Genomic DNA, 27579 nt, shown 5'->3' with positions numbered 1-27579 from the left:
CAAAGGGAGTATGAAGTCTCTTTTTTGGGTAGCGGTCCCGGGAGGGTTTTCAGGTCAGTGGCATGGCTGTCTCCCGTGTCCTGGGCGAATAACTCCGGCCCTTAGGGCCTGGCTGTCTGCTGGCATCCACCAGGCGGGATGTGGGAGGTGTTGGTGGGCCAGGTCCGGCCGTGACATAAAAACATCAAAACATTCATTCGTGTTGCACGGACTAGAACTCAGCCCCGTGGCCATACCTGAGGACGGGGGAGGCTGGGAAGTGTAGTGCCGCCATGTGGACAGCTGGTAGCTGCTGCCCCAGGAGTTGAGGCAGTGTCAGCCAGAGTGGTCAGAGAAGACTCGAACCGAAATGGGAAGGAAGCACCCGAGGAGAAATGAGAAGTCAGAGCATTTTAGGCAGGAAGGAACAGTAGGCACAGATGCCCTGAGACGTTGGAAAGATACGACTACCGGGTGGAGGAATGGAAGGAGGACCCGGTGTTGGAGCCCAGGTAGCAAGAGGAAGGATGGCTGGAGGACAAGGTTGGCCAGACGAACGGTGGCCCCCGAGGCAGACCACCTATGGATTTTGCATTAGTTTGTTTTTCTAATAAGTGCGCGGAGAAATCATTAAAGGATTTTAATTTAAATAGGAAAGTGATTGGATTTGTGTTTTGAGAAGATTTTTCTTCTGTTATGAAGAATGGGTTGGAAAAAAGGCACAAGGATGGAAGCTGGGAGCTGATTTAGGAGGCGGTTGTGCGGTGTGGGTGAGCGGTGGACGGTAGGAGCCTGGGAGAAGGGATGGTGGTGGAGACCAGGGAAGCAGCCAGGCTGGAGCCGTTTCGAAGGCACGCTCCATGGTACTTGCTGATGGTGTGGATGCAGGAGTTACTGAGCCGCTGATGAAAAGAGTGCTCTTACTGAAACGGGAAAGATGGAGAGAAGAGGGGCTTTACGGGAAAGCCAAGAATTCATTTTGAACCTGTCCAGAATGTTTGTTATCTGATCCTTTCCAGAAAAAGTTTGCTGATCCCTGGCATAAACAATGCATCCCAGGAAAGAAAGTGGCCAGTGAAATAAATACATGAGCCTGTTAATGGGTATAGCGTGCTAAAAATTGCAGCTTTCATAGTAAAATACTGGTTCGCTCAAACATACTTGGAATTTTGCGTTCTAATTTTTTTGTTTTTAATGTTTAATTTTGAGAGAGAGAGAGCGAGAGAGAGAGCGCGCGCGGGGAAGGGGCAGAGAGAGAAGGGGGGAGACCCAGAATCCCAAGCAGGCTCCAGGCTCCGAGCTGTCAGCACAGAGCCCGAGGCGGGGCTCGAACTCACGAACGGTGAGATCATGACCTGAGCCAAAGTCGGATGCTCAACCTACTGAGCCACCCAGGCGGCCCGGGATTTTGTGTTCTAGAACTGACACATTAAAAGTTTCAAAAATCCCCTCTCTCTAATTAACATAAATGCTGGTGTCCTAGCTTTCGTTTGAAGATTAAGTAAAGCTTGGAAACAGTACTCTGAATAAATGCTTTGAAAATCTTCTTACAGGTGCGTCAGCAATTTCCTGCTCCCCTTGGTTGGTCAGGCACTGAAGCTCCTACACAGGTTACTGTTGAAACTCATCCCGTTCAAGAAACAACCTTTCATGTAGCCCCTCAACAGAATGCATTGCATCATCACCATGGAAATAGTTCCCATCACCATCACCACCACCACCACCACCACCACCACCACGGACAACAAGCCTTGGGTAACCGGACCAGGCCAAGGGTCTACAATTCTCCAACGAATAGCTCCTCTACCCAGGATTCTATGGAGGTTGGCCATAGTCACCACTCCATGACATCCCTGTCTTCCTCAACTACTTCTTCCTCTACGTCCTCCTCCTCTACCGGTAATCAAGGCAACCAGGCCTACCAGAATCGCCCGGTGGCTGCTAACACCTTGGACTTTGGACAGAACGGAGCTATGGACGTTAATTTGACCGTCTACTCCAATCCCCGCCAAGAGACTGGCCTAGCTGGACATTCAGCGTACCAATTTTCTGCTAATACAGGTTCTACACATTACATGACTGAGGGACATCTGACGATGAGGCAAGGAGCTGACAGAGAAGAGTCCCCCATGACAGGAGTTTGTGTGCAACAGAGTTCTGTAGCTAGCTCGTGACTAAATTGAAACTTGAGTTTGTTTCTTGTGTGTTTTTATAGAAGTGGTGTTTTTTTCCAAAAAAACAAAGTGCAAAGCTGCTTGCATCAGAAGGAGATTAACACACTGAACCGCTACAAGAGGGCAAAGCTGACTTTTTTTCTTTTTCTTTTTCTTTTTCTTTTTTTAACTTGAAAAGATTGCAAAGGGACAATGAAGTTTTTCAAAGAGCCATGTCCACAAACCCGTCGTCACGGAGAGCGCAGAGGTGTCCTCTTTTCGCCTCCCCCATTTTAACTTGCCACACCCCAGCCGTAGTGGGTTTTTTTGTCTTTTCTGTTCCACAGAAGTTAATGTTCAGATGTTGGTCTTGGTCATTTGCCAACTAATTTTAAAATAAAAAGGCACTGCACATAATTTGCATAAAGGGCCCCACGAGGGTGTTTTTTTTCCTTTTTGTTTTTTCCTTTTTCCTCCCTTTACCCCCCTCCCCCCCCGTTTGTTTTGTTTTGGGTGGGGGGTGGGAAATTTGGGTTTTTAAGTCCTCTAAACACACTTGGGCACGGAAACGCAGTACTGTAAGGAAGAGGGACCTCCAGCTGACACAAACATCACCTTCAGCTGTATGGAAGGGACGGTTGTTCTGGAGTTTGTTTGTAAGGCACAGTGAGCATGCTAAGTGGCGGGGATCAGAACTCTCCTGTCTGAACCTACTGAGGAGCAAAGCAGCAATTACATGGGATCCCGTGGGTCTCCTGTTGGAGAGGCCACGGTAGATAGTAATGGAACGTGACTGGTCTCCTAACCGAGGTGCACTGAGAAGCAATCAACGGGTCAGTCGTGGCCAGTCCTGGGGAGGTCTGAGTGGTGGTCTTTGGGATAACCTTTGGCCTTATGGATTTGGACTCGAAATTAGAAGAGCCTACCATTTCAGATGCAATCACTTTTGGACATGCTTTTGCAGACAGTCCTTAATGCTGAAAACACAGAGAATGGGTAATTCAAGAGGCCTTTCTTTTAAAATAGACTTTTGTGACCCACTAATTGTAAGGTATTGCAAGGTCACTTTGCGTGTGTCATAAAGTTGACTTCCTTATTGGTTGAAGGTCACAGAAGTAGTGGTTTGCTTTGATGGAAATAGCTACAGCTGTGTCCCTTCCTGCTTTTTACTTTTTTTGTTTTTTTTTTTTTTGTTTTTTTTTTTTTGTTTCGTTTTTGCTTTTTTTCTCGGCACGTGGTATCTCCACCATTTCTTCTGCACAAAGATGTCTTCTGTTCATCCTGAACATTTTTAAAAAATGCAGAATTTTATGTGACTGCTTTTTTGCCTCACAATTATGCTGTGAATTTTACAAAAATTTATTTTCTTTTTTGATAATTTATTGTACCAAAGCTGTTTTTATAGCACATAGATGTCTGTAACCAATAATGTAGCAGTCCTGCACTTTGACACAAGGTGTAACTAGACCATTTTTAAATGTCAGTTGAAAATTATGGCTGTACTATTGCTTAAACAAAACTGGAACTGTTGTTGAATCCATAGCCAATACATCTACAGCAATCTGTGTTCTGAACATAATAGATTGACATCTAATTCAAGATGACAGCATCTGTTACATTCTAAATGTGTTCAGGCTTCCGAAGGTAAAGGGACACTGGATCCAGAAGCTATGGAACCAGCAGTCGATTCTTGTATTCCTGATTAACCTACTTGTAAACTTGAAAGCAAGACCTTGATTGCACCAACAGGTCCAAAATATGAGCACGAGTAAAGCAAAACTCTCATGCGTGACCTGAAGTGACCAGGCTGGTGTTTAACAGGTGCCTAGTTTTGAGATTATGCTGCCTTAATGTAACACAGTCTGGCAGTTGCTAAATTTGTGTTCCCATTTTAAATTGACCAATTTTAGGGTGTTATACTTTTGAGCGGTTGAATTGGGAGAATGAAGATAAGTAATTTATCTGTCCGGGATCAAAAGAAGCCTAGGAAAGAAGCAGTAATCTACCTCTGCCGATAACCCTGTTCAAAACAACTCAGCAGAACACCACATTACTTTTTATTGGTCAATTCCATGTGGCTGACTAGGTCAATTTTTTCTGAACAAAAAGCAGGTTTTTATATGTAAACAGTGACAAAAAGAAAGGCTTAAAACTATGTGAATGTGAATGGAAACTTGGAAATACCGTTTTTATAATCCACAAAATTTTTTTGTTGTTAATCAGGAAATCCATATTTATTTTGTAATTAAATGTCAAGCCTGTGGATGATTTTTGAACCTGGTAGTTCATAAAAGTTTACAGTGAATAAAAGGATATCATCTTGAGTATAGCAATATCAAAAGGAATCAGTAGTTACTGCTGTTTAGGACTATAAGGGGAAGATATTATATGGGTCAGGTCATTTTTTTCTGTGCTGGTTGCCACATCTTAGCAAGCACCAAAAACGAAAGCAGTTTTTAAACCGCTATTTACATAAAGGAAATCATAAAATCCAATGCTTCTGCATACTGTGTTATGTTACAGTCCAGTTTTGTGTGCTTTACTACACGGTTTGGTTACAGGACTTCTGTGCATTGTAAAACATAAACAGCATGGAAAAGGTTAAATACCTGTGTGCAGATTGTAAGATCTGGTCCGGACTTGCTGTGTATATTGTAACGTTAAATGAAAAAGAACCCCCCTTTGTATCATAGTCATGCGGTCTTATGTATGATAAACAGTTGAATAATTTGTCCTCAGACTCTTTACTATGCTTTTTTAAAATTAAGAAAGATGTAAACATAGTAAAAAACTCTTCCTATGCAATTAACCTGGTCCAGGTAATGGGTCTGGTAGGTATACTGAGTATAAGTTTGGTCAAATGTGTAAGAAGGAAATGGTGCGACGTGGGCCTAGGCTTCCCAAATCCCGGAAAGTGAAAATTGGAGGTTTTGATTTTGATCATTTTGATTTTCAAAATCATTTCTTTATATGAGTGATTACTATATTCAGTTTCTCTCCTATTCAGAGTGCTAATAGCTTGTAGTTTTTAGAATGGATGTGAGGGTTCAGTGGTTTTTCTTTCAATAGGGTTGGACCTTCTGGGAAACAAGAGGAAATACACGTCATCTCGTTCCTCCTTCCCCAGATCCACGTAGGGGGGCGAATCAGGGACTTCGTTGTGTGGAGTCTGGAACTCCCGCCACAGTGAATTGACGTGTAACCTAAAGTCTTTTCCTTTTATAAATTAATATGTAAGTGTATATGAGGGTGGCTTTCAGGAAGGCAGAAAACTTACTTAAAAAGTTAAATGTGATTCCATAAAAGGCAAGTTGGCCGCATAAAGTTAGACTTCATCAGAAAGAAAAAAAAACTGGCTTTAGTTTTTTTCTTACGATCTGAGCATTTTGTTTAACTTCGGTAAGTGGCACGTTTTATATGGGATCAGACTCCAAAAATCCTAAGCATATTTTTATTTAAGGAGTATTAGAATGACCTGTAAAAAATCCTTAAGGCTGCGGTAATTCTAGAAGACCCACGAAATGCCTGTCGCAATTGTTTCTGTACCCTCCTCCTCAGCTCCTGTGTTGTGAAACTGACTGTTGCAGTAAGTCATATGATAAAAAATACATAAACAAAATACAAAGACAGGATAGCAAATGCAAAATTTTTTCCAGGGCACTTCTCCAGTTTCCTTTTGGCCTTTACTTTGCTCTCAGAATACAAGCTCAGTACTCGTTTTTATGTCCAGTTCTGTAGTGGTGACCAGAACTGATAGGTCAGATGGTTTGTTCCAGATACCAGAGGTTGGTTTTTAGTGCCATATATGAAGACAGTTTGAAATTTTAAGATTAAGGCTTGGGCAGGGCAGGCGGGCGGGGGCCCATTCTGGTATCCTGAGATGGTCTTCGGATTTCTTAGAACCCTCCCTGGGACAGCAGGTGGCCCCCCGCATTGAGAAGCCCTTGGTGTCAGAGTAGAGCAGAAGCTCTCATTTTCTTAATCTTGGATCTCCTTCGCTAGACTTCATTTCCTAGGGTGAAAACATAACAGTAAGTAATTTTTAGGACAAGGAACAAGAAAAGAGACCCGAAGAAAATAGCTTATTTTCTTTGTCCCTCAAAATGCATAGCAGTACCCTGTGTCCGACAGCCGTCCCCCTGGGGGTCACCTGGCCTCGTAGTTTTACGTGTCCCTGTGTTTCAAGCACTAGATATTTTTTGTGCAGACTCCTTGAGCAAGGTAAGTGGACCATCGGTTTGTGTGTTTGTCTTTCTCGCTGGTGTGCGCGCAGCCTGTGTCCCGCCCGGGTTCCGGTTGCTCCAAGCGAGCGGTGAGCACCAGGGTAGGGTGCTCTTGCACGACTTCCGGTGAGCACCAGGTGTTTGTCGTCATTAATTTGTTTCCACTTTCTTACCCTAAATCTTGTCCAAAGACAAAAAGAGAGCTACGTCGCCAACTAAAACGTTCAGATTTCAGCACACGCGGGATAACCAGGGGCGAGTATGCCTCGCTTTCCGGAAGTTTGCATTGTGCCGCTCGTGTTTGCAAAAAGACCCGTGGTAGCACGGTAACGGCCTTTTTTGTGGGAGCGAGACTCCTCTTCAGATTTCCCGGGTCAGCGAACACCAGGACCCTGGGGGGGGGGGGGGGGGGGGTCTTCGGCCATTTCGGACGTGGGAAAGTTTTCGGCTGGCGGAAACCTGTGACTGCACACCTAGTGGTCTCTTGACCTGAAGGCGGTTTGTTGTTCGTGGTTTCCCACCTTGAGATGACAAATCGTGGCAGAGTTGCTGGTGACGGATGGAGGAGGTGGGGGTGGGGCCTGGGCAGCTGTGGTTTGGGGGGAGCTTTCCGGGTGACCCTGCACCTGTAGCCAGGCGCCTCTCAGGGCCAGGAGGTGCCTGCGGCTCATCTGACAGAAGTCTGTAGTAAAGAGATTTTAAAGTGTAGATTTATTATTGAAGCTTTTATACATACAGATGTATAAAATAAATATAAACGAGCAACTAAGATTCATCACTTACATTGCATTGTAAAATGTCACGGACAAGCCTCCAACAGAGTCAGAAATGGTCAGATGCGAGTGTCTCAGACTTCAACAATTTGTGTCTTTCTGGCATCTTCCCTTTTGGAACTGGGTTGATGTGACCTCTCCGCAGCCCTCGGAGGTCCCGTGAGGGTGACACGTGTTAAGGGTCCCAACGGCGGGCCGGGGACGTCGTCCTTCACGCCTTGGCCCCACTTGGTCTTTGTGAAGCGCAGGAGTTCTCCGGGCCACTGGCCCCCTGGTCTGAGCAAACCGACGTTTGGGAAGCCCCATGGTTGTCAGCTCGGAATCGGGTCCAGTCCTTGCTCTTCTCCTGGGCAAGTCGCTTTACCTCTCCGAGCCTCCCTTTCCTCTTCAGTAGAGTGGGAGTAACTGTGGCATCCGCTACATGGGGTTCTGCATGGGCTTCGGTGAGCTAATAATGAACGTAAGGATCGTAGCTCGGTACGGGAAGCACTCGAGAAACAGAATCTGTAACTGAATACAGAGCTTGACTCTGCAGCACGAATCAGTCTACTTTTTCTATATGTGAATATAGCAGCCACCCCGGGAACTCAGGTGAGTAGTGTTTTCTGTGGATGATTCAACAGGATTATTTTCCAGTTTGTGTTTATTCCTGGAGTCTGTCACTGGGTTGTAACTCTTCCTTCAGTACTTCGTTTTGCTGCTACTTACGTCTATTTTACGATTCTGAGGTTGTAGGTTTTGTAGTTTGCTTTGAGGTAACGTATGATATTTAAATGTCTCATAAAGGATGGTTTGCAAGTAGAATTTTCCTCTGCAACTTCAAGGAGGCTGCAGGAGTAACTGTGGCAAGGCAGCGTGGTTAGACCTGGTCGTCTTGGGTCCAGCGGCCCCTCTCCGCTCGTCCCTGTCGCCACCCCGAGGCAGACGTGTGGAGTGGTTAGCCTTCAGAGTTAGGGAGGAAACAGGAGCAGTAGACGATCGGTTCCTGGGTTCATAAACTGATAACCGTGGGGAAGCTTTTAGAACTTAACTGGTTATAACCCACGTTTTGAAAGCACGAGGGGGCTAGCTACTGCTGGTTTTCTGTTTTTATTTTCTGTTTATTTTGTTGATGTGGTAGGAGACTGTCTACCTCCACCATCTTGGAGTCCCTCAACATGATTCCCTTTTCATTCCCTTCCTTAGAACAAGCCTAAGGACACCATTTTCTTAGGGCAAAAGCCAGTTCATCAGCTTTAGACTATACGTGACTGGCGTTCCCTCACAGGGACGTGTGCACCACACGGGCCTGTGGCTTTGGATAAAGATGAAAGCAATAGATCTGATAATGGGGTCTGAGTGTTCACCGGAGGTAGAGACAACTCCTTGGGGAGCAGCAGTAACCCCCCACCCCATCCCACCCCCAGCTAAAATTCAGGTAACAGACGGCCGTCTACCTGTAAAGCAAACCTCTTGACAGCTCTCGGTCTTGGGCCTGCCCTGTTCGCACGTGGCTGCCCCTTGGGGCCTGGCCTGCAGGGGTGAAGCTCCGACCTCACGCCTCTGGGGCGGCATGGGCAGGGCTGGCCTCCCTCGCCAATCCCAGACTTGCCTGGTGCTTTGCTGTTTGCAGAGTGCGTACCCGGCATTTATCTGCTTCCCACTGCCCTCTGACCTGAGTCCCGACTCTCTCCGAGGGCTTCCTCCACGTGTGGGGGTGTGGACGCTGGCAACACTGGTCCCCTCCTTCCTGGAGCTGAGAGCTTTTCCGAAGGTGTCCCCCGCCCATCGTGTAGGGGCTGCGAAGATTCAAGCTTGAGGCCTTCCCATGCGCATGATTACCAACCGGCCTTTCTCCCCGGCTCGGCCCTGCCCCTGCGAGTCCTGTCTCGTTGGCCCTAGCAGAGGGTGACCAGGAGCGGCCGGGTACGAGGAGCGAGGCTGCTCTCTCCTTTACTGGTTGGATTAAGACCAGGAGAAATATCCCTCCTACTTCCTACAGAAGACACCCAAACCAAAGATAGCAGTCCGTTCATCCTGGAGGAGAACATGAACGGGGATCTTGGGGCAACTGATGTGAGGACTCTAGGAGAGGAGTCCCGACACCTGTCGTGTGCAAGGCACTTAGCTGTGTCCGAGGGGTGACACCAACCGGCATGTCACTGTTTGGTTTGGGGAGCGGAAGCAGATAGATGGCGAACGCCTCCCAGGAAGCCGAGTGTATTCTGGTCCAGGTGCTGAGGGAAGTTTCCCTGCGGAATCGAGGCCGAAGCCGATATCTAATGGGCAGATGGGAGTCATGCAAGTGGTGGTGGAAATGTTCCAGAACCTAGGACAAGACGACAGGATGTTCAAGGCCTGGTGTAATGAGAAATCGAGAGGCCTTGCCAGTGTCTGTCGATACACGGATAGGGTCCACGTACTTGGGAAGGAGAGTTGATCGATCTCTGGGATTGGGTGGACAGAGAGAGAGGTGGTGAGGGAGACAAGCCGGGCTTCTTCCAGCTTGTCGACTCGGCGGCTTTGCAGGGGCAGAGTGCTTGCCGGCCGCGGGGCCTGGGGCACTTGAGGGAGAGCAGGCGGGCCGGATGCTCACGTGTTCGGTCACAGGACTCGGAGCGCTGAGGGCCTGCAGGGCATCTGAGGGGAGAAGTCCAGTGGGCGATTTCGTGCCAGAGAACGGATTGAGGGCCTGGGGTGGGAGGTGTGGGTCCTCGTCAGGCAGGTGATGGTGAGTGAGGCGATGGAAGGGGGGTTAAGAGCAGAGCCTGGGCACTTGAACACGAGAAGCCTGTCTGTTCCAAGACTTGTTACCCATCATGCCTTCCATGACCCTGAGGGTGTCTCGGGGAGGTGGAGATGGTCTCGTCCCTCAGCACTCGGTGGTCCGGGGACTGGCCACATCAGCCTCAGAATCCGCATCTTACGAGGGTCCTCGGGCGGCAGTAAGCGTGATCGCTCGAGAAGCGGTGGTCAGCGCCTCCCTTTACATTTGAGACAACCGAAGAGTTTAAGCAACTTGGTCAAGATGGCCCGACTGGCCCGCGACTGGCCTCTAGGGCAGCCTGCTGGAAGTTCTCCATGTTGACTTTGACCTTGAGATCCCCAGGACAACCGACCGCTGGCTGCCCCCTCCAGTTGTCGGACCACCAGAAGCAGAGTTCTGGGTGAGACTAATTTAATCTCAATTAATCCAGATTCTCAGCTTAGGGGCTAAAAGAAGCTTAGTTATTTAAGACCGCCTGCATTGTCCCGATGAATCACCGTAGTGCTGAAAAGTTTTTATTCTGACAGGCTTTTCGTGAACTTGGAAATGAACAGATGTATCTGGATTTTTTCATCCAACTGGGCAACCAAAATAGCTTCCAGGAGGCTCTGAAGAATCCAGACGGAGAATGTGCTGCTTCCTTCCCCTCCCCCTCCCCCTCTTCCCTGGGTCATCCTCCCTGCTTCTGGTTTCCAGGGTCCAGCAGTCCCTCACCTGGCGGCAGCTCCGGGGTGTTGTGACCCAAAAGCCCGGTAGCCCTTCGCAGCAACTGGTTGTCCCGTGTGGCGTTCGGTCCCCGTCCGAGCCCACAACTCCAGGCACCATACGTTATCCTTCATCCAGACCTTGCCACGTGAGAGGGACCCTGGGCCGTAGCTCTGGACCAAGAGGTAGGGAGGCTCTCTAGGATTCTCTGAACAAAGGTAAAAAATAGGCTCGGGATGGAAGAGAAAATAGATGTGTCATGTGCCAGCGATCGCCAGGGAAGCCTCACATTTTTTTTTCTTTTTTGTCTCCCTGAAATGTTTCCGCTTGCTTTCTTGCTACTGTTACCTGCGTTTCCCAATCCGTGGCTGGCATCAGGCCCTTGGCACTCCTTCCACGGTGGTGGGTCCTTCAGGGACGGGAGAGCTCTAGAAAGGCAGGGCTGACTGGCCTCTGCTTCCTGCCGTTGCCATAGACTAAGTATCAGCACATCACAGCCAGTCTGTGTTCCCATGGCCCATCCAGGTAAGAGTGGTTTGTACCTTTTAACCGGTTGGAAAACGTCAGGCGGATACTTCACGATGTGAAAATTGCGTGAAATTTAAACTTCAGAATTTGGAATACCATCAGATTATTCTTTTTTTTAATTTGCGTTTTTCTCTGGGGTTGCTTTCATGCTACGGTGGCAGAGTTGAGGAACTGCCACAGAGAGCGTGTGGCACGGTCGTTTTCCTGCCTGGGGGATCACAAAGAGCTGGGACACAGCTATAACCCGTTGGGCTTCTGAGTGCCGCGCGTGTGGCCGTGCCTCAACGTTTTGTTTTTTTCTCACCAGTGTTTCCCATCGTGTCAAAACAAGGAAGGAGGAAAGGAAACTTCCGATACCTCCATGCCTCTCAGGCGTGGTGGAGGGTGGATTGTTTCGTTACTGATAAAGTGCCTTGATGTGGTTGGTGGCTGTCCTAAAGAATGCCATAGATGCTGGTGTGACGCCTCTGAACCGAAATATCTAACTCACGAGAAAGCAGTGGCCAGAAAAATGGGAAAATTTAAAATTGAGCATCTAATCACAGAATTTCTTCACACACACACACACACACACACACACACGATAGTGTTGCTACAACCAGCGTTTCTGATTGGCTCGTTCGTTCGCCAGGCAGCGGAAACCACAGACCCGCAGTGGGTCAGTGAAACCATGTTTTGATGCAGCGGCTGGAGAACTGTGCCCAGGGAAAGTGAATTCGTGTAGGACTGTTAGCCTTTCTCTGACGACGGCCTCTCCAAGGGTTGAGGATATTGTGGGCGATGTCAACAGTCCGTTAAAAAGCCGGGCAAGTGATTTTGAGTGGCTTTCCCTGACTCTTGTTACAGGGGTTGACCTGTGGCACCAGCAGGGCTCGGTGGTTTGACGAGTCTGTGCCGAGTGACGAGTTACTCAAGACTTCAGCTCCGTCGACAACCTGGGTGGAACATCTGCGGGCAAAAACGTTCTCCAAGTGGAGGAAACGGGTTCCATACAACCTGAGGTTGACTCAAGATGCGTCGCAATCGACGGTGGAAAAAAATACGTGTGGAATAGAAAAGGCTTCCAAAGCTTGTGATGATACCAGATTTTAGAGCCTCTGGCTATTTACTGTATCGCTTAAATCAGCAGGTGTTTTGCGGAGAACATTCGAGTCCAGCGTTCTCGAACCCAGTATTGTCAACACTGGGCTGCGTTCTCTCTTGTGGACTGAACCATCCCCGGGTCCGTGGAGTTTTATCCGCAGGAGGAACGTGATATCCGGACATGGGCTGCCCCACGACAGTTCGCTGGTGTCGTAGTTTTTTTTCAGGTGAGGTTTTATTTCAGTCTCTGAGCTGAGGACCAAGAAGATTGAACTTTCTCTGAATGAGAAGCACGGCCCTCAACCACCGCTCCCCAACCCCGAAGAGCTTTGGAAATTAGCTTTGGCTGCAGACTTGGCCCTCTTCACTGATGCCGTCTAAAATCACAAAGCAGAGCAGTGTTTCCTACGCGGGATTCAGACCATGGTAGAGTCCTCGCCACAGGAGCTAATGTCAGAATAACGTCACGCTGCTTCACTGCACTTGCCGTGTTGTCAGGAGTGAACACCGAAAGCGAGGGCTCCGTTCCACACGCGTTTGCAGCAGGTATAGGACCTCCCACCGCAGTTCGAGCAGGTGCTCTTGTAGACGTGAATGCGAACCCACAAGAAATTCCCATGTTGCGAAATCCACCCAGCCTCCATGGCGGAACTCCGGCCTGACCCTTCAGTTGAAGCGATTCATCTGCCCAAAGGGCAGCCGATGGTGACGAGAGGCAACTCTAGCTTTGCGCCTCAATTCAGTGAAATGTTAAGCCCCCGCTAAAAAGAATGAAAATTGCACTCATTAGTGGACCTCAAGAAACGTGCTCAATAATTATATTTGAGTTTCACCAATTAAATTTTTTTTCTTTTGTGATGTAGATCCACAATATCCTAGATTGTTGGCTTTTGACCCAGAAAACCTCAAAGTATTTTACATCTGGCCTCTTCAGGAAAAATTCTGCCCCTCCCTTCAATCGATGGAGCAAAAGAGTTGAGGGCTGGGCGGGGGTTCGGCCTCCCCTGTCAGTGCGGCGGAAGGGCAAGTTTGGGGCAGGGATCCACGACCCTCTGGCCCTGCTCCCGGGGACTTACCTCTGCTCCTCAGAGAGTCTCTGAGCCGGGAGGAGGACGCCACCTCCGTGCCTCCGTCTGTTGGTACAGGAGCAAGTTCTGACGCGGGAACCACCTACAGGACAGCTGCGTGTCCAGCAGCGAGGAAGGCCAGCCCGACGACCAGCCTGCGGCTCCCAGTTTGTGTGCTGGCACCGTCTGCCCTCGGCTCGCGTTGCCGTCAGTTTGCCTGCACAAGGGCAGTGGAGGCGTTTAATTTCTCCTCCCGATACCAACCGATGCTCTGACCCCCTGCACACACCGGCCGGGTGTCCCAAGAATTCAGTTCTGACTCTGTCTACCTGGAGTTACCGCGGGATCCCACCGGGCAGGGGGCTCAGCCCCACAGGACAGCCCCCGCTTCAGACGCCAGTCGCGAGTCCCGAGCCAGCTTCTGAGCGACTAGCTGTGAAGCAGTTCCCGCGATCTCCTCTGGTTCAGTGATTTGCTAGAACAGTGCACAGCACTCAAGAGGGCGCGTTATTTATTGGCTATTATGCAGGACACGAACGAATAGCCAGATGAAGAGCGTGGGATCCAGAGGGGTCACGAGTGCGGGAGCTTCTGTCGCGTGCAGTTGGGGGACACCAGCCTCCTGGCACATGGATGTTCACCAGCTCAGAGGCTCTAAATCCTCTCGTCCGGGGGCGGGGAACGGGGGGAGGGGGTGGGTCTCAGGGAGGATTCATCACATCAGTTTGCGGCCTTCCTCCCCTGGAGGTTAGGGGGTGAGCTGAAAGTAAGATCTAGGCTTCTAGTCAAAGCCTGGTCTCTCTCTAGAAAGACCAGCCCCCATCCTGAAGCTGTCCAGGGCCCCCCAAGGGTCATCATGTTAGGACCAGAGATGCTCCTGTCACTCAAGGAGTGACAAGGGACTTAGGGTTTCTGGGTCAGACACCGGCGACAGAGACCAAGCCTCTTTCTGTGATACCGCAACAGTCCCTGTTCAGAAGCAACAAAAGCTCTGGGCACGTCGCATTTAATGCACCCAACCTCCCAGCGAGGGGGGATGGGTCCTGTCCTGACCTTCATTTCCCAGATGGAGGAGATTGAAGCCCCAAGGAGAGAGTGTCCGTGAGTGGCAGCGATGAGGCCAGCCCCCCAGCCCAGGCAAGCAGACTCCAGAAACTGCTCTTAACGCCTCTGCAAACTCCTTTGTAGGGACTGCTCAGAACGGATGCCCCGCGCGGGAGACCTTTCTCTGTCCCTAGCACAGTCAGTGGTGAGCAAATCGGCTTTGGAGTCAGGCTGGTTGGAATCCCAGGTCTGCCCTGTACTGGTTGTGTGTCCTCAGGCAAGTTGCTTGGCCTCTCTGAGCCCTAGTCTCCCTCAACTCTAAAACGGGGACGGGGACACCTGCCTCGGAGCGTCCTCAGCGTGAGATGTGAGGACCTACCGAGGGGTGGGGAGGGAGTCTGAGGCGCTCTGCTGTGTGTTCAGTGCTAAGCCCCATCCTGCTCTTCCCTGGGACAGGAGTGGTGGGACCCCCAGACAGTGTCCCTGGTTTACGGGCGTTGCTGGCAAGGTCAGAGGGAAGAGGCGGGGGAGTGATTCGAGGACTGTAAAGACCCCTGAATTACCAGGCGGTGTTTCACTGATCTTCTCTGGGAGCCCGGGGTGGCATCCCCATTGTGAGCCTCTGGAGAAGCCCTTTTCTTGGGGCCGGAAGCAGTCAACGGGAGCGTTTTCCGTCGGCGGGCAACACGCCCGTTCTGTGCCAGTCTCCCCCCCCCCCCCCCCCACCCCGGTCTTGGCCTGGCCTGACACCATCCTGGGTGGGGGGGGGGGTCCCACCATTAACGTGTCCGTTACGTGCCAGTCTGGGCCGGACACCACACGCCTTCCTCGTCCCGGACCGGCCAGGGTACTCGACCTCCCTGGGTCTCTGCCTCCTAGTCTTTCAAATGGGCACAAGGGGCGCCTGGGTGGCCGAGTCCGTTGAGCGTCCGACTTCGGCTCAGGTCATGATCTCACGGTTCATGGGTTGCAGCCCCGCATTGGGCTCTGTGCTGATAGCTCGGAGCCGGGAGCCTGCTTTGTAGTCTGGGTCTCGCTCTTTCTCTGCCCCTCCCCTGCTCACGCTGTGTCTCTCTCTCAAAAATAAATACAACTTTTTCTATTAAAAAAAAAAAAAAAAAAAAGCGAGGATGAGAATATTGCCCACCCTGTGGGTTCCCAGGGATGAAATGAGCGGATACACCCAAAACTCTTAGAACAGCGTGCCGCTTGGAGCCTCGCTGAGCACCCCGCCCAAGGACACGGTTTGTAGACTGAAGTCTACTCCCCTTTCCCCCAAACTGCCTCCTGGAGCCGCCTCCCACTGCTCATGCCCCGCCCACCCTTCCCTGACAGTTGTCACTTACTGACGTTGGCCTGTTCTATTTAAAACCCTACCCCTGCCACTGCCCGGACATCATTGGAGGTTCTGGAAAATTCATCCAAGACCTGACCCCCACCCACAGCCTCCTGCCTTCCTGATCCCGAGCCTCTCAAATGTGCCTGCTTCAGCCTCCGCCTGTGATGCGCTTCTGGTCCTCGCTGGTGTCCCCCCACCCCCCCCCCCGGTCCAGGACCCTTGGGTGGCACCTGCGTGTGCCCCCTCAGCGCCCCAGTACCTGTGTCAGAGTTAACGTCTGCCCCCGCCCCCCACCTCCTCCCCCCTCTGCTCTCTCCAAAGCTTGATGTAAAGTAGGTGTGAGATGCCTGTCCTGTTGCATCTGGGAATCCGGCCAGACCAGTAAGGTCTCTCCCCAAAAAGCTCTTTGAAAGTGGTTTTCGCTAATCAGGCTGGAAGTGAATCCCTCCAGCAGGGAATCTGCTAGGGGATCAAGGATGGAGACGCTGTTTCCCTCTGGTACCTGGCGGAACATTCTCAGGTTGGAGAGAGGCACCAGCTACCCCAGCGGGTCCCGTGGGCCATTGAGGCGGGGGCGGGTGGGGGGAGCCTGGCAAAGGCAGGGTGCCAGCCGCCGCGGGGTCAGCGTGGACGGGCGAGGGGCTGTGGCCTGAAGGGGGCCACGGCCCAGGACTGGGAAAGTGGGTGAAGGGGAACCGGGAAATCGGGGAGAACCGCACCAAGAGAATGTTGCTTTTTGGGCCCAAAGCCGATTTTTAAGAAATGGCCACGTGCCAGCATGTCACGGCGGCAGCTTAGGGGTTCGTAAAGATGAAAACCAACGCCCTTCCAGATTAAATATACAAACCTGGGTTGGGGAGGTGACAGCAAGGGTCAGCATATGGTCAAAGGAAACTTCGGGGGCTTAAAACCACCTCCGGGACCTTGACCGACTCAGTCTTTCTAGAAGGACTGCAGGGGACCAGCCGGCTGCCCATGTGAGATGCTTCCAGTGAGTCTGTCTTTGCCCCTTCCTTACCTTGGACTGTCTACCCTGAGGAAGGATTTGTTCTTGCATGACCAAATTCTCCCAAACCACACCAGCCCGCGAATAAAGCACGGTTTTGGTGACAAAACGGAATTTCTCTAGTCCCCCTACCCTACCCACCTTACGACCCCCCCCCCCCCCCCCCCCCGTTCTCCCCAAGACTGGTGGGCGGAGTTAAGTTCTCTTTGCTGCAGCTGGAAGGGCCCTGTCTCCAGGCCTCCCGGTCGGCTCTCCTGCAGGACCTGCTGGTCTGTCCCCCTCCCCGGCTTGGGCCTCAACCCTGCAGAGGCAAGAAAGTGGAGGAGCCCAGGACCCCGACACTTCCCCAGGCTGCTCCCGGAAAGCTCTGGGCGCGCAGCCCGTGCAGGACTCCTCCTGGACGATTCCGCCCGTTTGCTGTCCTCCCACCTGGCTTCGGGGCCTCGCTCTGTCCTCGGGAGGAATGGTTTCCTCCTTCCCTTTCGTACAACACCTGGCAGGTGCCCTGGCCGGCCGACGGGACAGTGGTGATCCTGGGGCTTCGGGCACCGGCCGCATGCAGCACAGCTGGGGGTGTGTGTCCGCATCAGCGTTCGATTCGTGCTGTCTTTGGTATTTTCTAGAATGATGTCTGCTCTGACAAAATTCAGACTGTAAAGCAGTTCCTGACTGTGCTGAGGACAAACAGGCAAACTTTGGGAAGACAAACTTCCCAAACCAGAAGTGTTCAGACTTTATGCGTCCCTGCGATAATCTGCTGACATCACCTCGACTTTATAATCTTGTCTTCGCTGAAGATGTGACATTTCACCCCACGTTACTTCAGTAAGCATCTTCTTTTTTTAACGGCAGTTTCTTGCTTAAACAATATAATTATCACACCGAACAAAATGAACAGTTCCTGTCGACAGGTCCAAAGTCAAAGTTTCCCCACCGTCCCCAATATAACATTTTAGTGCTGGTCTGTTCAAAGTAGGATCCCATTAGGGCCCAGACGTTGCGTTTCATTCCGTTACTTAAGTCCCCTTAAATCTAGAACCGTCTATACTCTGTATTTGGGGCAATAGAAAAGTTCTCCCCACTCTACTATCGTTTAATGGTTTCTTTCTTTTTTTTTTTTTTTTCCATTTAAATCTTCGATCCGTTTGGAGTTGCTCTTATTGTGTGTTCGGTGAGGCACAGATTCAACTGTATTGTTTTCCCAGGCGGCTACCCTGGTGTCCCAACACCATTCATTAAAAAGCCCATCTTTCGCCATCCGTTAAAGATCCCGCATTTGTCATCTGTCGTACGGTGACACCCAGTTCCTAGGATCTTCCAGACGCTGGTTTGTAAGTCCGTCCACCTGCCACAACCCCGCTGTCTTCATGTTGAGGCTGCGTGACATCTGGCAGCCCCACCCTCTTCCCTTCAGGTCGCCCTTCCTGGCTCGTTCTCCGCCACGTGAGTTGTTGAATAACTAATTTCAGAAGAAAATGCTGTACGTCATGAGCTGGGGAGATTGGACTTCTTTTGATGTGAAATTAGCATTGTATCCACGAACATGGTATGTCTTTTCATTTGTGAACCTCACTTTCCGTGTCTTTCAGGAGTCTTTTAAAGTTCTTTGCATAAAAGCTTTCCACGTTGCATGTTATTTTTACACCGAGGTGGTTTTTCTTTGTTTCTGCTCAGTGGGGTTTTTTCTCTTCCGCATATCTTCTAGCCAGTTGTTTTATGAACGCATGAAGGCCATTGGCTTGTTAAAACATATTGATTTAGATAGATAGCACGAGCAGGGGAGGGGTAGGGAGAGAGGGAGACAGAATCCCAAGCAGGCTCCCGGCTGTCAGTGTCTCACCGACTGTGAGATCGTGACCTGAGCCAAGACCCAGAGTCAGCCGGTTAACCAGCTGAGCCACTCTGGCGTCCCAAGGCCGTTGGCTTTTACATTAGTTTTAGATCCCGCCGTCTCACAAAATTCTCTCATTGTGTCTTAATGGTTTTGTCCGTGGGATCTTCGCGTTTTTCCAGAATGCGGCGATGCCACCTGCAGATAGGGACATTTTGTACCCGCCCGCCGGTGCTTATCTGTTTGTCGTTCGCCCGCGTCTAACGATACTGTGCAGTGCAGTTGTGGAGACAGCGGAGACGTAGCGGTATCTTTCTTATTCCTCACTTCAGTGAGAATGCATCCGGGGTTCCCCCGAGAAGAAAATGTCCCGTCTTTGTCTAGTCACCATTTTTGCCTTCAGCTTTGCTTTGTAATTAGTACAGCCACGGCGGTCCTCTTTTGATTAGTATTTGCGCAGCGTAACCTTTGCCACCCTTTTACTCGTAGCCTTTTTATATCCTTATGTTTTTGATGTGTCTTTGCAAAAACAGTGTCTCGTATATATCATGGATGTGTTCTTCATCCAGTCTGCAAGTCTTTTTGTTTTCAACCGGACCTTCTGTCCACTTAGATTTAATATAAGTACTGATATATTTGGAATTATCTATCATTTGGGATTGCACCGTATATCTCCTCTTTCTCCCCCCGCCCCTCCTTGTGTCTATTCCTGTGCATTTTCTTCTTCTTTTGGATTGATTGTATATTTTGCAATTCTATTTTCAATTGTATTTTTCCATTTCAGTTTTTCAATTCCCCCACTAGTCTGTAAGTTATACAGTGTTCTACTCTATCTTTAGTGGTTACTATAGAGATTTAAAGTGTGTCGTTTGTTTATCAAAGACTAATGTTACTTAAGCGTGTCTCCCCTTTTCCTAGACATTGCAGGGGCTTCAGAATATTTTAAACTGTAAACACTCCTCAATTTACATGCTGTTACCATATTTTAATTCTGGGTAATTTTAGCCCACAATAGACTTATGCTTGCTTTTTATACAGTCAGCACTCAGTAGGGTTTACCCAAATTCAGATTTACCCTCTTTCTTACTCCTTATTTCTTCCTGCATCCCTGAACTTCTGATTAGGACTATTTTCATTCTGCGTGCAGAACACCTTTTAGTTTCTTCTTTATTGCAGCAGTAAATTATTTTGCTTTTTGATATTTGGAAACAAGTCTTACCTTCGTTCTTGAAAGATACTAGTTTCCACTTCTAATTTTTAAATACCGTCAGGATTTTTAAGAAGTTATGAACGTAGGACAGGGAGTTCCCAGATACTTTTCATCCTGTGTCTTCAACATTGAACGTACTATGTGGTCATTAATACAGTCATGAAACTGGGAAACTAGCTGACACTGTTATCAGCTAATCTACAGATCTCTTCAAACTTCACCTGGTTTCTGGACCAGGTCCCACCCAGGGCCACACGCCACCTTGATTTGTCACATATCTCTAGTCTCCTCCTGAGACATCGCCTTGGTCTTGTGTTCCCCCCCCTCCATGACCTCGGCATTTTTGAAGAGCTCTGACTAGTTATTTTGTAGAATTTTCCTCAGTTTTGGCTCTTGAGATGCTTCTTGTGATTAAATCATGACTGCATGTTTCGGGCAAGAACACCAGGAAATGATGACGTGCTGTTTTCAGTAATTCATATCAGGAGGCGTATGCTTTTCTTATATCTCAGTACTGGTGATGCTTTGATCGCTTCGTCAAAGTGGTATTTTTCCATTTTCTCCATTGTAAACTTACTAATTTTCCCTTTGTAAGTAGCAGGCATTTTGTGGGAGACGCTCTGAGACCATGCATATTTGGTATTTAATGCTATGTAACGTATATGACAAATTCCCTCCCCACTCCCAAATTAGTGGCTTTAAGAAACAAATAATTTATTATTCTTGGTTTCCTTGGGCCAGGAGTTGGGAGCAGCTCCACTGGATGACCTCGGGGTGGGGTCGCTCAAGTGGAGGCGACAGTCATCTGAAGGTTTGACTGGGGCTGGAGGGTCCCTGCCAAGGCAGCTCCCTTATGGGCTCTTGTCTGGAGGCCTCGGCCGTCCACTGACTGTGGGCAGAAGGCTCCATTCCTCCCCACGTGGACCTCTCCAGAGGGCTCCTGCAGTGGCCTCATGACATAGCACCTCACTTCAGCCACATGAGGAGCACAAGGCGGAAGCCACAAATGTCTGTGGCTTGTCCTGACAACATGCCACATCTACAGTATCTTCCTGGGCCACCGGGTCGGCCGTATTCAGTGTGGGAGGGGACTGCAAAGCAGCATGAGGACCAGGACTCGGGGATCCTTGGTGGCCATGTCCACAGCTGTTGGTTCTTCTGGGCTCCTGGCACCGCTTTCTCCGTCGTCCTTCCTTTTCCGTGAAAGACCACTGACGTTCACCACAGAATTGTTTTCCCAGCCGTGCGTCAGTCAGGGTCCCATCAGAAGATGGAACCCAGGGGCCCCTGGGGGGCTCCGTCGGTTGAGCGTCCAGCTTCGGCTCGGGTCACGATCTCGCGGTTTGTGAGTTCAAGCCCCGGGTGGGGCTCTGTGCTGACAGCTCAGAGCCTGGAGCCCGCTTTGGATTCCGTGTCTCCCTCTCTCTCTGCCCCTCCCTTGCTCACCCTCTGTCTCTCTCAAAAATAAACATTAAAAAGAATTATTAACCAGAGTAATGGGTGATTGGCTAGTGAGAGAACTCTAAGAGCCGGAAGAGTATAGGGTATAGGCAGCGGTCTCTGCACCTGGGACTGCGAGAGACCCCCTCCCAGAGCTAACCTCCAGACCTCCCGGAGGGGGCGCGGTCGTGACTCTGCTCCACAGACCGAGGTGGGGCTCTGCTCCGTTGGCCAAGGTGCTTCACCAGAAGGGCTCGCGTGAGATCCACCCTCTGCGGTGGGAAGCTGGCTGGAGGGAGGCATCGCATCTCAGAACCCTCGAGGCTGCTCCAGGAGGTGCCCCACGAGCCCCGCAAGAGGAGGAGCCTGGCTGGCCACTCTCTTCCCTGACACTGCTTGAGGGAAGGCGAGTGACGGGCTCCCCTGTGAGCCACCCAGGGCAGGGGGTGCCACCCTGCAAGCTGCTGGGTGTACCCGAGAAGGCTTCCGGGGAGGGGTGCTTAGCCAACAGCACTGACTAGTACCAAAGGGGCCAAATTATTATTTCTAAAAGATGTTTTATGTGTACATTTGAAAGAGAGAGAGGCCGTGCATGAGAAGGGGAGGGGCAGAGAGAGGACGGAATCCGAAGCGGGCTCCAGGCTCTGAGCTGTCGGCACAGAGCCCGACGTGGGGCTCGAACGCACAAGCCGTGAGATCACAACCCGAGCCAAAGTTGGACGCTTAACTGACTGAGCCACCCAGGCGCCCCCAAAGGAGCCAAATTATTAACATGGGGTCAAGTACTTAGTTTCATAAAGAAGGAAAAGAAAGATCCTTAGTTTTAGTCTAACCACCTGCGTATTTGCGAAATTCCCAAAGTGGCAGCTGCATTCAGCGTAGACTCTCGTTGATGGACGTATTTCAAGTGTGCGCTTTGATCAGCATTGGTGCACGGACACACGTGGGTGGCCATCACCATAAGGATAGGAGAGGCAGCACCTGAGAGAGTAGCCACGAAACACAGGAGGAAGACGAACAGTAGGGCACAGGGTGAGTGGCGGTGGGGAACTTGCTTTCCCAGGTGTCAGGACGTTCTATAAAGCCACTGCGATAAAACCAGCGTGGTGGTGGTCGTCTAGGAGCAGAAAAGTAGATCCCGGGAAGGACAGACAAGCTGGAAATACGGCCCTCCATCCACAAAGAGGGAAGTAATACCTCGTAGTGCCAAAGTTCTGTTGAGTGAGCAAAGGTCCTGACACGGTGGGCACTGGGTGTTCTCCGTCTAATGGGGCCGGTGCGCATAAATAATCGTCGTAACACAGGATCAGCGTGATTCAAAGTTTTACGGGTTCAGAAGAGGAATAGACCAACAGAGGAGGTAACACCTGAAAAGTATCTTCAACAATACATGAGTCTGAGGAATGGGAATGGGCATCGGGGAGTTGGCATTCTCAGCAGAAGGAGCTGCGTAGGTAAAGGCAGAGAGATGTGAGTGCCACGGTGTTTTGACGGAGGTAGAATAATGCCCCCCCCCCAACCCAGCCAAAGACGTCTGTGTTCTAGTCCCCAGAACCTTTGATATGTTAAGTTACGTGCCAATGAAGAATTAAGGTAGCATATGAAATTTAAGGTTGATCAGATGACCTTGAGATGCGGAGTTTTTCAGGTTATCTGGATGGGCTCGACATAATCATAAAAGTTCCTGTAAGTGGAGGAGGAGGCAGAAGATGGAGGGCCAGAGCAATGGCGGCATGAGAAGCTCTTGGCCCGTGTTGCTGGTTTTCAAGATGGCGGAAGGGCCACAGACCAAGGAGTACATGTGGCCTCTAGAGGCTGGAAAAGGCAAGTCGGTGGATTTTCTTTTAGAGCCTCCAGAAAGGAACACGGGCCAGCCAACACCTTGATTGGAACCCAGCAAGTCCCATTTTGGACTTGGGACTTCCCGAACTGCAAGATGATACATTGGTATCGTGTGAAGCCTCTCAAGCTGTGGTAATTTGTTAGAGCCTCCAAGGAAACCGACACAAGCACTGAATAAATCAGACTGGTGGAGCATCCAATCCAAAGGGAAAATGGAGGGGGCAAGGGCAGAGTGGGGGCCCGAGGCCACGCCATGGGCTCCTGAGATGTCGTCTAAGGGGCTGGTGCCACAGGAGAGGGCAGTGACGCCTGTTTTAGGGTCATCACATTGGCCAGAGGGTTTGGAGGCAGAGAGGCAGGGAGTGCACTCTTTCTTACCCAGTGATGCAGTTTTCATATTGGCCACCTCACTCTTCGTGACAGTCTCTCCGGGAATTACTGTCCTTGTGCTTGAAGGACAGTGCGTGAGTTCGAGCCCCGCGTCGGGCTCTGTGCTGACAGCTCAGAGCCTGGAGCCTGCTTCGGCTTCTGTCTCTCCCTTTCTCTCTGCCCCTCCCCCCCCCCCCCCCTCTCAAAAATAGACATTAGAAAAAAAAAGAAAACACATAGTATCTATAGGGTTCGGTACTATCCGGGTTTCGGGCATCCCTGAGGTTTCTTGGAATGTGCCCTCCGTGGGTAAGGGGCGACGGGCTTGTTATTACACTCGTCGTTTGTAAGTCTCCTTTCTAAAGTTCGTCTAACCCAGTTTAAGTCTAGGGCTCGGGGAGGTCAGCCCATAATTATTTTTGTGTTTACTCCAAAGGATTTTTGTTGCAGACAGCGAGCCACGTGTTTGTCTCTTGGTGGCAAACAGAGCTCGGTCACGTCAGCTCCAGGAGCCGCTGGTTTACGCAGCGTGGTTCTCTTAAGTGCAGTGGGTCTCAGGCTCGCTAGTAACAGGTGCACTCCCTAGCAAGAGGCTGCCCTTCTTGAGCTGATCGGGAGTCCTTGGACGCCCTGCCTCGTGAGATCAGAGCCGGACGGACGCCGAGGCCCCCGAGGCCCTCCTGACTTCACTCCGGGTGACCCTCGGCGACAGCCGTGTGCCGAGACAGAGGGCGGTGGTGCCGTCGTTAGTCCTGAAGCGGGTGGCGGGGCGACTGAGCAGGTGCTGCCGGGGTCTTCGGCTCCTGCTCGAAGCCCCTTCGCGAGGAGAGAAGGGAAGAGCGGTGATAAGGTGACGAGCTGGGATCTCTTCCCTTCTGTGATCTGTCGGGTGCTCAAGGGGGTACGGGGACCCACCCCCCTCCCGACGCGCTTCTGGGCATCTCGAGAAAATGCAGGAGTTGAGGGTTTCGTGCCAATCCGTGTGGGCAAAGGGAGAATAGTTAGAACGGGCGTGGAGGAGGCCGAGGTGGAGAACAGAAGGCAGGGATGCTCCCCGGGCCCGGGCTGTGGGTGGCGTGTCTGATCAGGATCTGAGGGTCCCAGCTGGGCCCAGGTGTTACCCAGGGCACCCGAGGTCGGTCCCCTCGTCCTGAGCACCCGGGAGGGGACGAGAGAAACGAGTAGGCAAAATAAAGTTGACACAAGGCTTTTCCGGGTCCGGCATCCAAACCGTCCCATATTTCTGGAAGCGCAGTAAACCCAGGAGCCGGGTCGGAGATGTGGGCATTCGGGCTCTAAAACCAGAAAGATGTTGACCATTTGGACGGACAACCAGACGTTGGGGGAAAAGCCCCTCGGCGTCTGCGTTCTCTGTTGTAAAATCGAAGTATTCGGGCGTCTCTTTGAAACTGCAGGGAAGGGAGGGGCTGACGTGTTTCTACAGTGCAAGGAACGGTAGGGGGGCCTGACCACGAGCAGGGTCACTGTCACGGGCGCTGCTGTGGAGGCAGGCGTGCCTGTAGGGAGGCCGCCCGCAGGCCCTCCAGCCAGGGGCCTCCCATCCACCTGTGGCTCATCCCCTCCCCGTCCTGTGCTCCGGGCGATGGAGGAACCGAGCCTTCTTCCTGCGGACTCAGAGACTCACTGCCTTTGGAGGAAAAGTCCTTAAGACGAGGATCCGGGGGCTTGGGGACCAGTGACAAAGCTGTTCGGCAGGGGTCACCATGAGGAATTCAGTTCGTGGGGACGGGCTTTTCTGTTCCCTTAGCCAAAAGTATTAGCCATTTATTGTTTCAAGGCAGTAATTCTGTTAGTACAATAAGCGGCCGCTTAATACCTACCGCCGTCCGTGTGTCCTCGAGTGTCACATATTGCCAGTGACACATGGACCATTCATTTGTAAGAGAAACGTGGGAAGAATGAAAATAAAACCCATGACACGAATGGACCCCACAGTCTGTGGGACTTGTGCTAATATTAGAATCGTGGTGATGTGGAAGGAATGAGCTTTTTAGAATCGAGGTAAAAGTTCTGGCACCAAATTCTGCTGTGGGGAGAGGGGTTCCCCCCACGTCCGAGGAATGTTCCAGACGCCAGCCGGGTGTCCTGTGGGCCAACTCAGTTCGGATACTGTCTCCCTAAAAGTAGCGTCAGATCCCACGGGTGTAGGGCTCTGTCCCACAGGACTGCCCCCCCCCCCCCAACCCCAGACACCCCTGGTGAGTCCGGGTTGTCACCTGTGTTTCTGGCCAGTCGGCCCGAAATCAGAAGGCTCCCGTGACCCCCTCCTTGGGTTTGACTGATTTGCCAGAGTGGCTCACAGAACTCAGGCAAACAGCTTACTTCCTAGATTACCTGTTTATTGGAAAAAAGGTGTAACTCAGGGAGAGCCCGCTGGAACTGATGCGTAGGGCACTGGATGTGGGAGGGGGCACAGCACCCAAGACCCGTCCTGGTGCGTCATTCTCCTTCACCAGCCGGGAAGCGCTGGGCCCTGTCCTCCTGGGCTCCGGTGGGGGCTTCCCTACAAAGGTGGGACGGGCGACCGAGCTCAGATCTCCAGCCCCTCTCCCCTCCGTAGAGCTGGGGGCGGGGCTTGGAGTTCCAACCCTGGGATCGCAGGTTGGTTACCCTGGCAACCAGCCCCCGCCCTCGGGGGCTCTCCGAAAGTCACTCCGCGGAGAGGGGTTGGTTATAAATAACAAAAGCCGCCCACTGCCCCTTTACCGCTCTGGAGCTGTTTCGGGGACTGGGAACAAAACTAAGTATTGTAACAAAAGAGGCCCCTGCGGTTCCTGTATAGGAGATTCCAAGTTTTGGAACTGTGTGCCGGGAACAGTGGACAAAGGCCAGATACGTATTTCTTCTTGCAAATCACTGTATCACATTTGGTTAGTGGTAGGAGCGTTCATTCACCTCTTTGTCGGTTTCCTAAGGGGTTGCTCCTCTGTTGTTTTGGTTCCTTTTCATCATCCTGGATTTACTATCAAATGTCTCATGAAAACAAAAAAGGTATAAAAATTCTGCAGATCAACTTATCGACTCAGCAGACACGTACAAATAACATTACGAATGCAGTGGAAGTCTGCACCTCTTAATAATTTTTTTTTTTTTTAAGATTTTATTGTGTAAGTAATCTCTGCACCCAGCGTGGGACTCGAACTCACCGCCCTGAGGTCGAGAGTTGCACGCTCCACTGATTAAGCCAGCCAGGCTCCCCTACATCTCTTAATGAATTTTAAAGAGACTTGAAGAGATTACGGTAACTACCAGGTGGCTGTTTTATATATTGCAAATGCTTTCCTGCTTGCCCCTCATCTTTTAATTTGTCTGTGATTTTGTTTTTTGACATATGGAGGTGATACGTTTTCATGTCATTAGAAGTCAAGCATTTCCTCTATAGTTTTGGATTTTTCTGTCCTGCTAAGAAAGGCCTCTTCACCTCAGGATGACATAAGCACTGTCCCAAATGTTCTCGTGTGATATTGTTCGCATTTAAATAGTCCATCTCTTCGGAGCAGATGGCGTGTGTCTCTGCGCGTGGAGGTAAAGCTACAAGTCTGCATCGCCAAGGGAAACGGGGGATTGCCCTTAAGTATCAAAGCGGGGATGTGAAAACAGAGTGTCCTAATTTGCGTTGCTGGTATTTCAAGGGAGGTTAACCTTTCCACCGCCCCCTCCCCGTGCTTTTTATTTTTATTGCTTTAAAAAATTTATTTTTAAGTTCTATCCACACCCAACGTGGGGCTCAAACTCACAACCCCAAGATCAAGAGTCACATGCTCCACCTACCGAGCCAGCCAGACGTCCCATCCCCCCCCCTCCCCCCGCCATGCGTTTCAAAGCTTTCCCTTTTAGAAAGCATTTTATTGTACAAAAATAGGATAGGGTAACGAACTCCCTACCTGTGCCCATTACTCAGCTTCAACCACTGTCAACTTATTGATTCATCTCTGTCTCTCCCATGTAGCACCTGAGACTGTGTGTCAACAGACAGGTAGACAGACAGGTCATTGGCATGGAATATAGACTCTGGAAGTAGATCCACACTTACATGGCCCGTTGACTTTCCACAAAGGTGACGAGATAATTCAATGGGGGGAAAATAGTCTTTCCAATGAATGGGCAACAGGATTTCCATGTGGAAAAAATGAGCCTCAAGTCCTATCTCACGTCATGCAAAAAAGTTAATTTGAAGTGGATCCTTGACCTGAATACGAGTGCTAAAACTATAACATTTT

The 27579-nt window shown here is 50.6% G+C and overlaps 1 protein-coding gene and 1 long non-coding RNA gene across 5 annotated transcripts in view; one reads left to right on the top strand and one right to left on the bottom strand.

Annotated features, from left to right (window-relative positions):
* Nucleotides 1-4872, top strand: part of DYRK1A (dual specificity tyrosine phosphorylation regulated kinase 1A) — a 149882-nt gene extending 145010 nt beyond the window's left edge. For all 4 annotated transcript variants that reach the window (XM_019420337.2, XM_019420339.2, XM_019420338.2 and 1 more), the window contains one exon: nt 1533-4872. In XM_019420337.2, coding sequence (XP_019275882.1) covers nt 1533-2153 — 621 coding nt within the window. In that variant the 3' untranslated portion in view covers nt 2154-4872. The remainder of the gene's footprint in view (nt 1-1532) is intronic.
* Nucleotides 4873-22433: 17561 nt separating this feature from the next.
* Nucleotides 22434-26291, bottom strand: LOC109249782 (uncharacterized). The gene is made up of 2 exons (XR_002072756.2): nt 25694-26291; nt 22434-22573 (listed from the first exon to the last, which is right to left on the bottom strand). It is a non-coding gene; the product is annotated as an uncharacterized LOC109249782 (long non-coding RNA).
* Nucleotides 26292-27579: the final 1288 nt, after the last annotated feature.

This window comes from Panthera pardus, unplaced genomic scaffold, assembly GCF_024362965.1.
Source record: "Panthera pardus isolate Hobbes unplaced genomic scaffold, ASM2436296v1 HiC_scaffold_16, whole genome shotgun sequence".
Classification (NCBI taxonomy): domain Eukaryota; kingdom Metazoa; phylum Chordata; class Mammalia; order Carnivora; family Felidae; genus Panthera; species Panthera pardus.
This window is presented reverse-complemented; position numbering and strand designations above follow the sequence as displayed.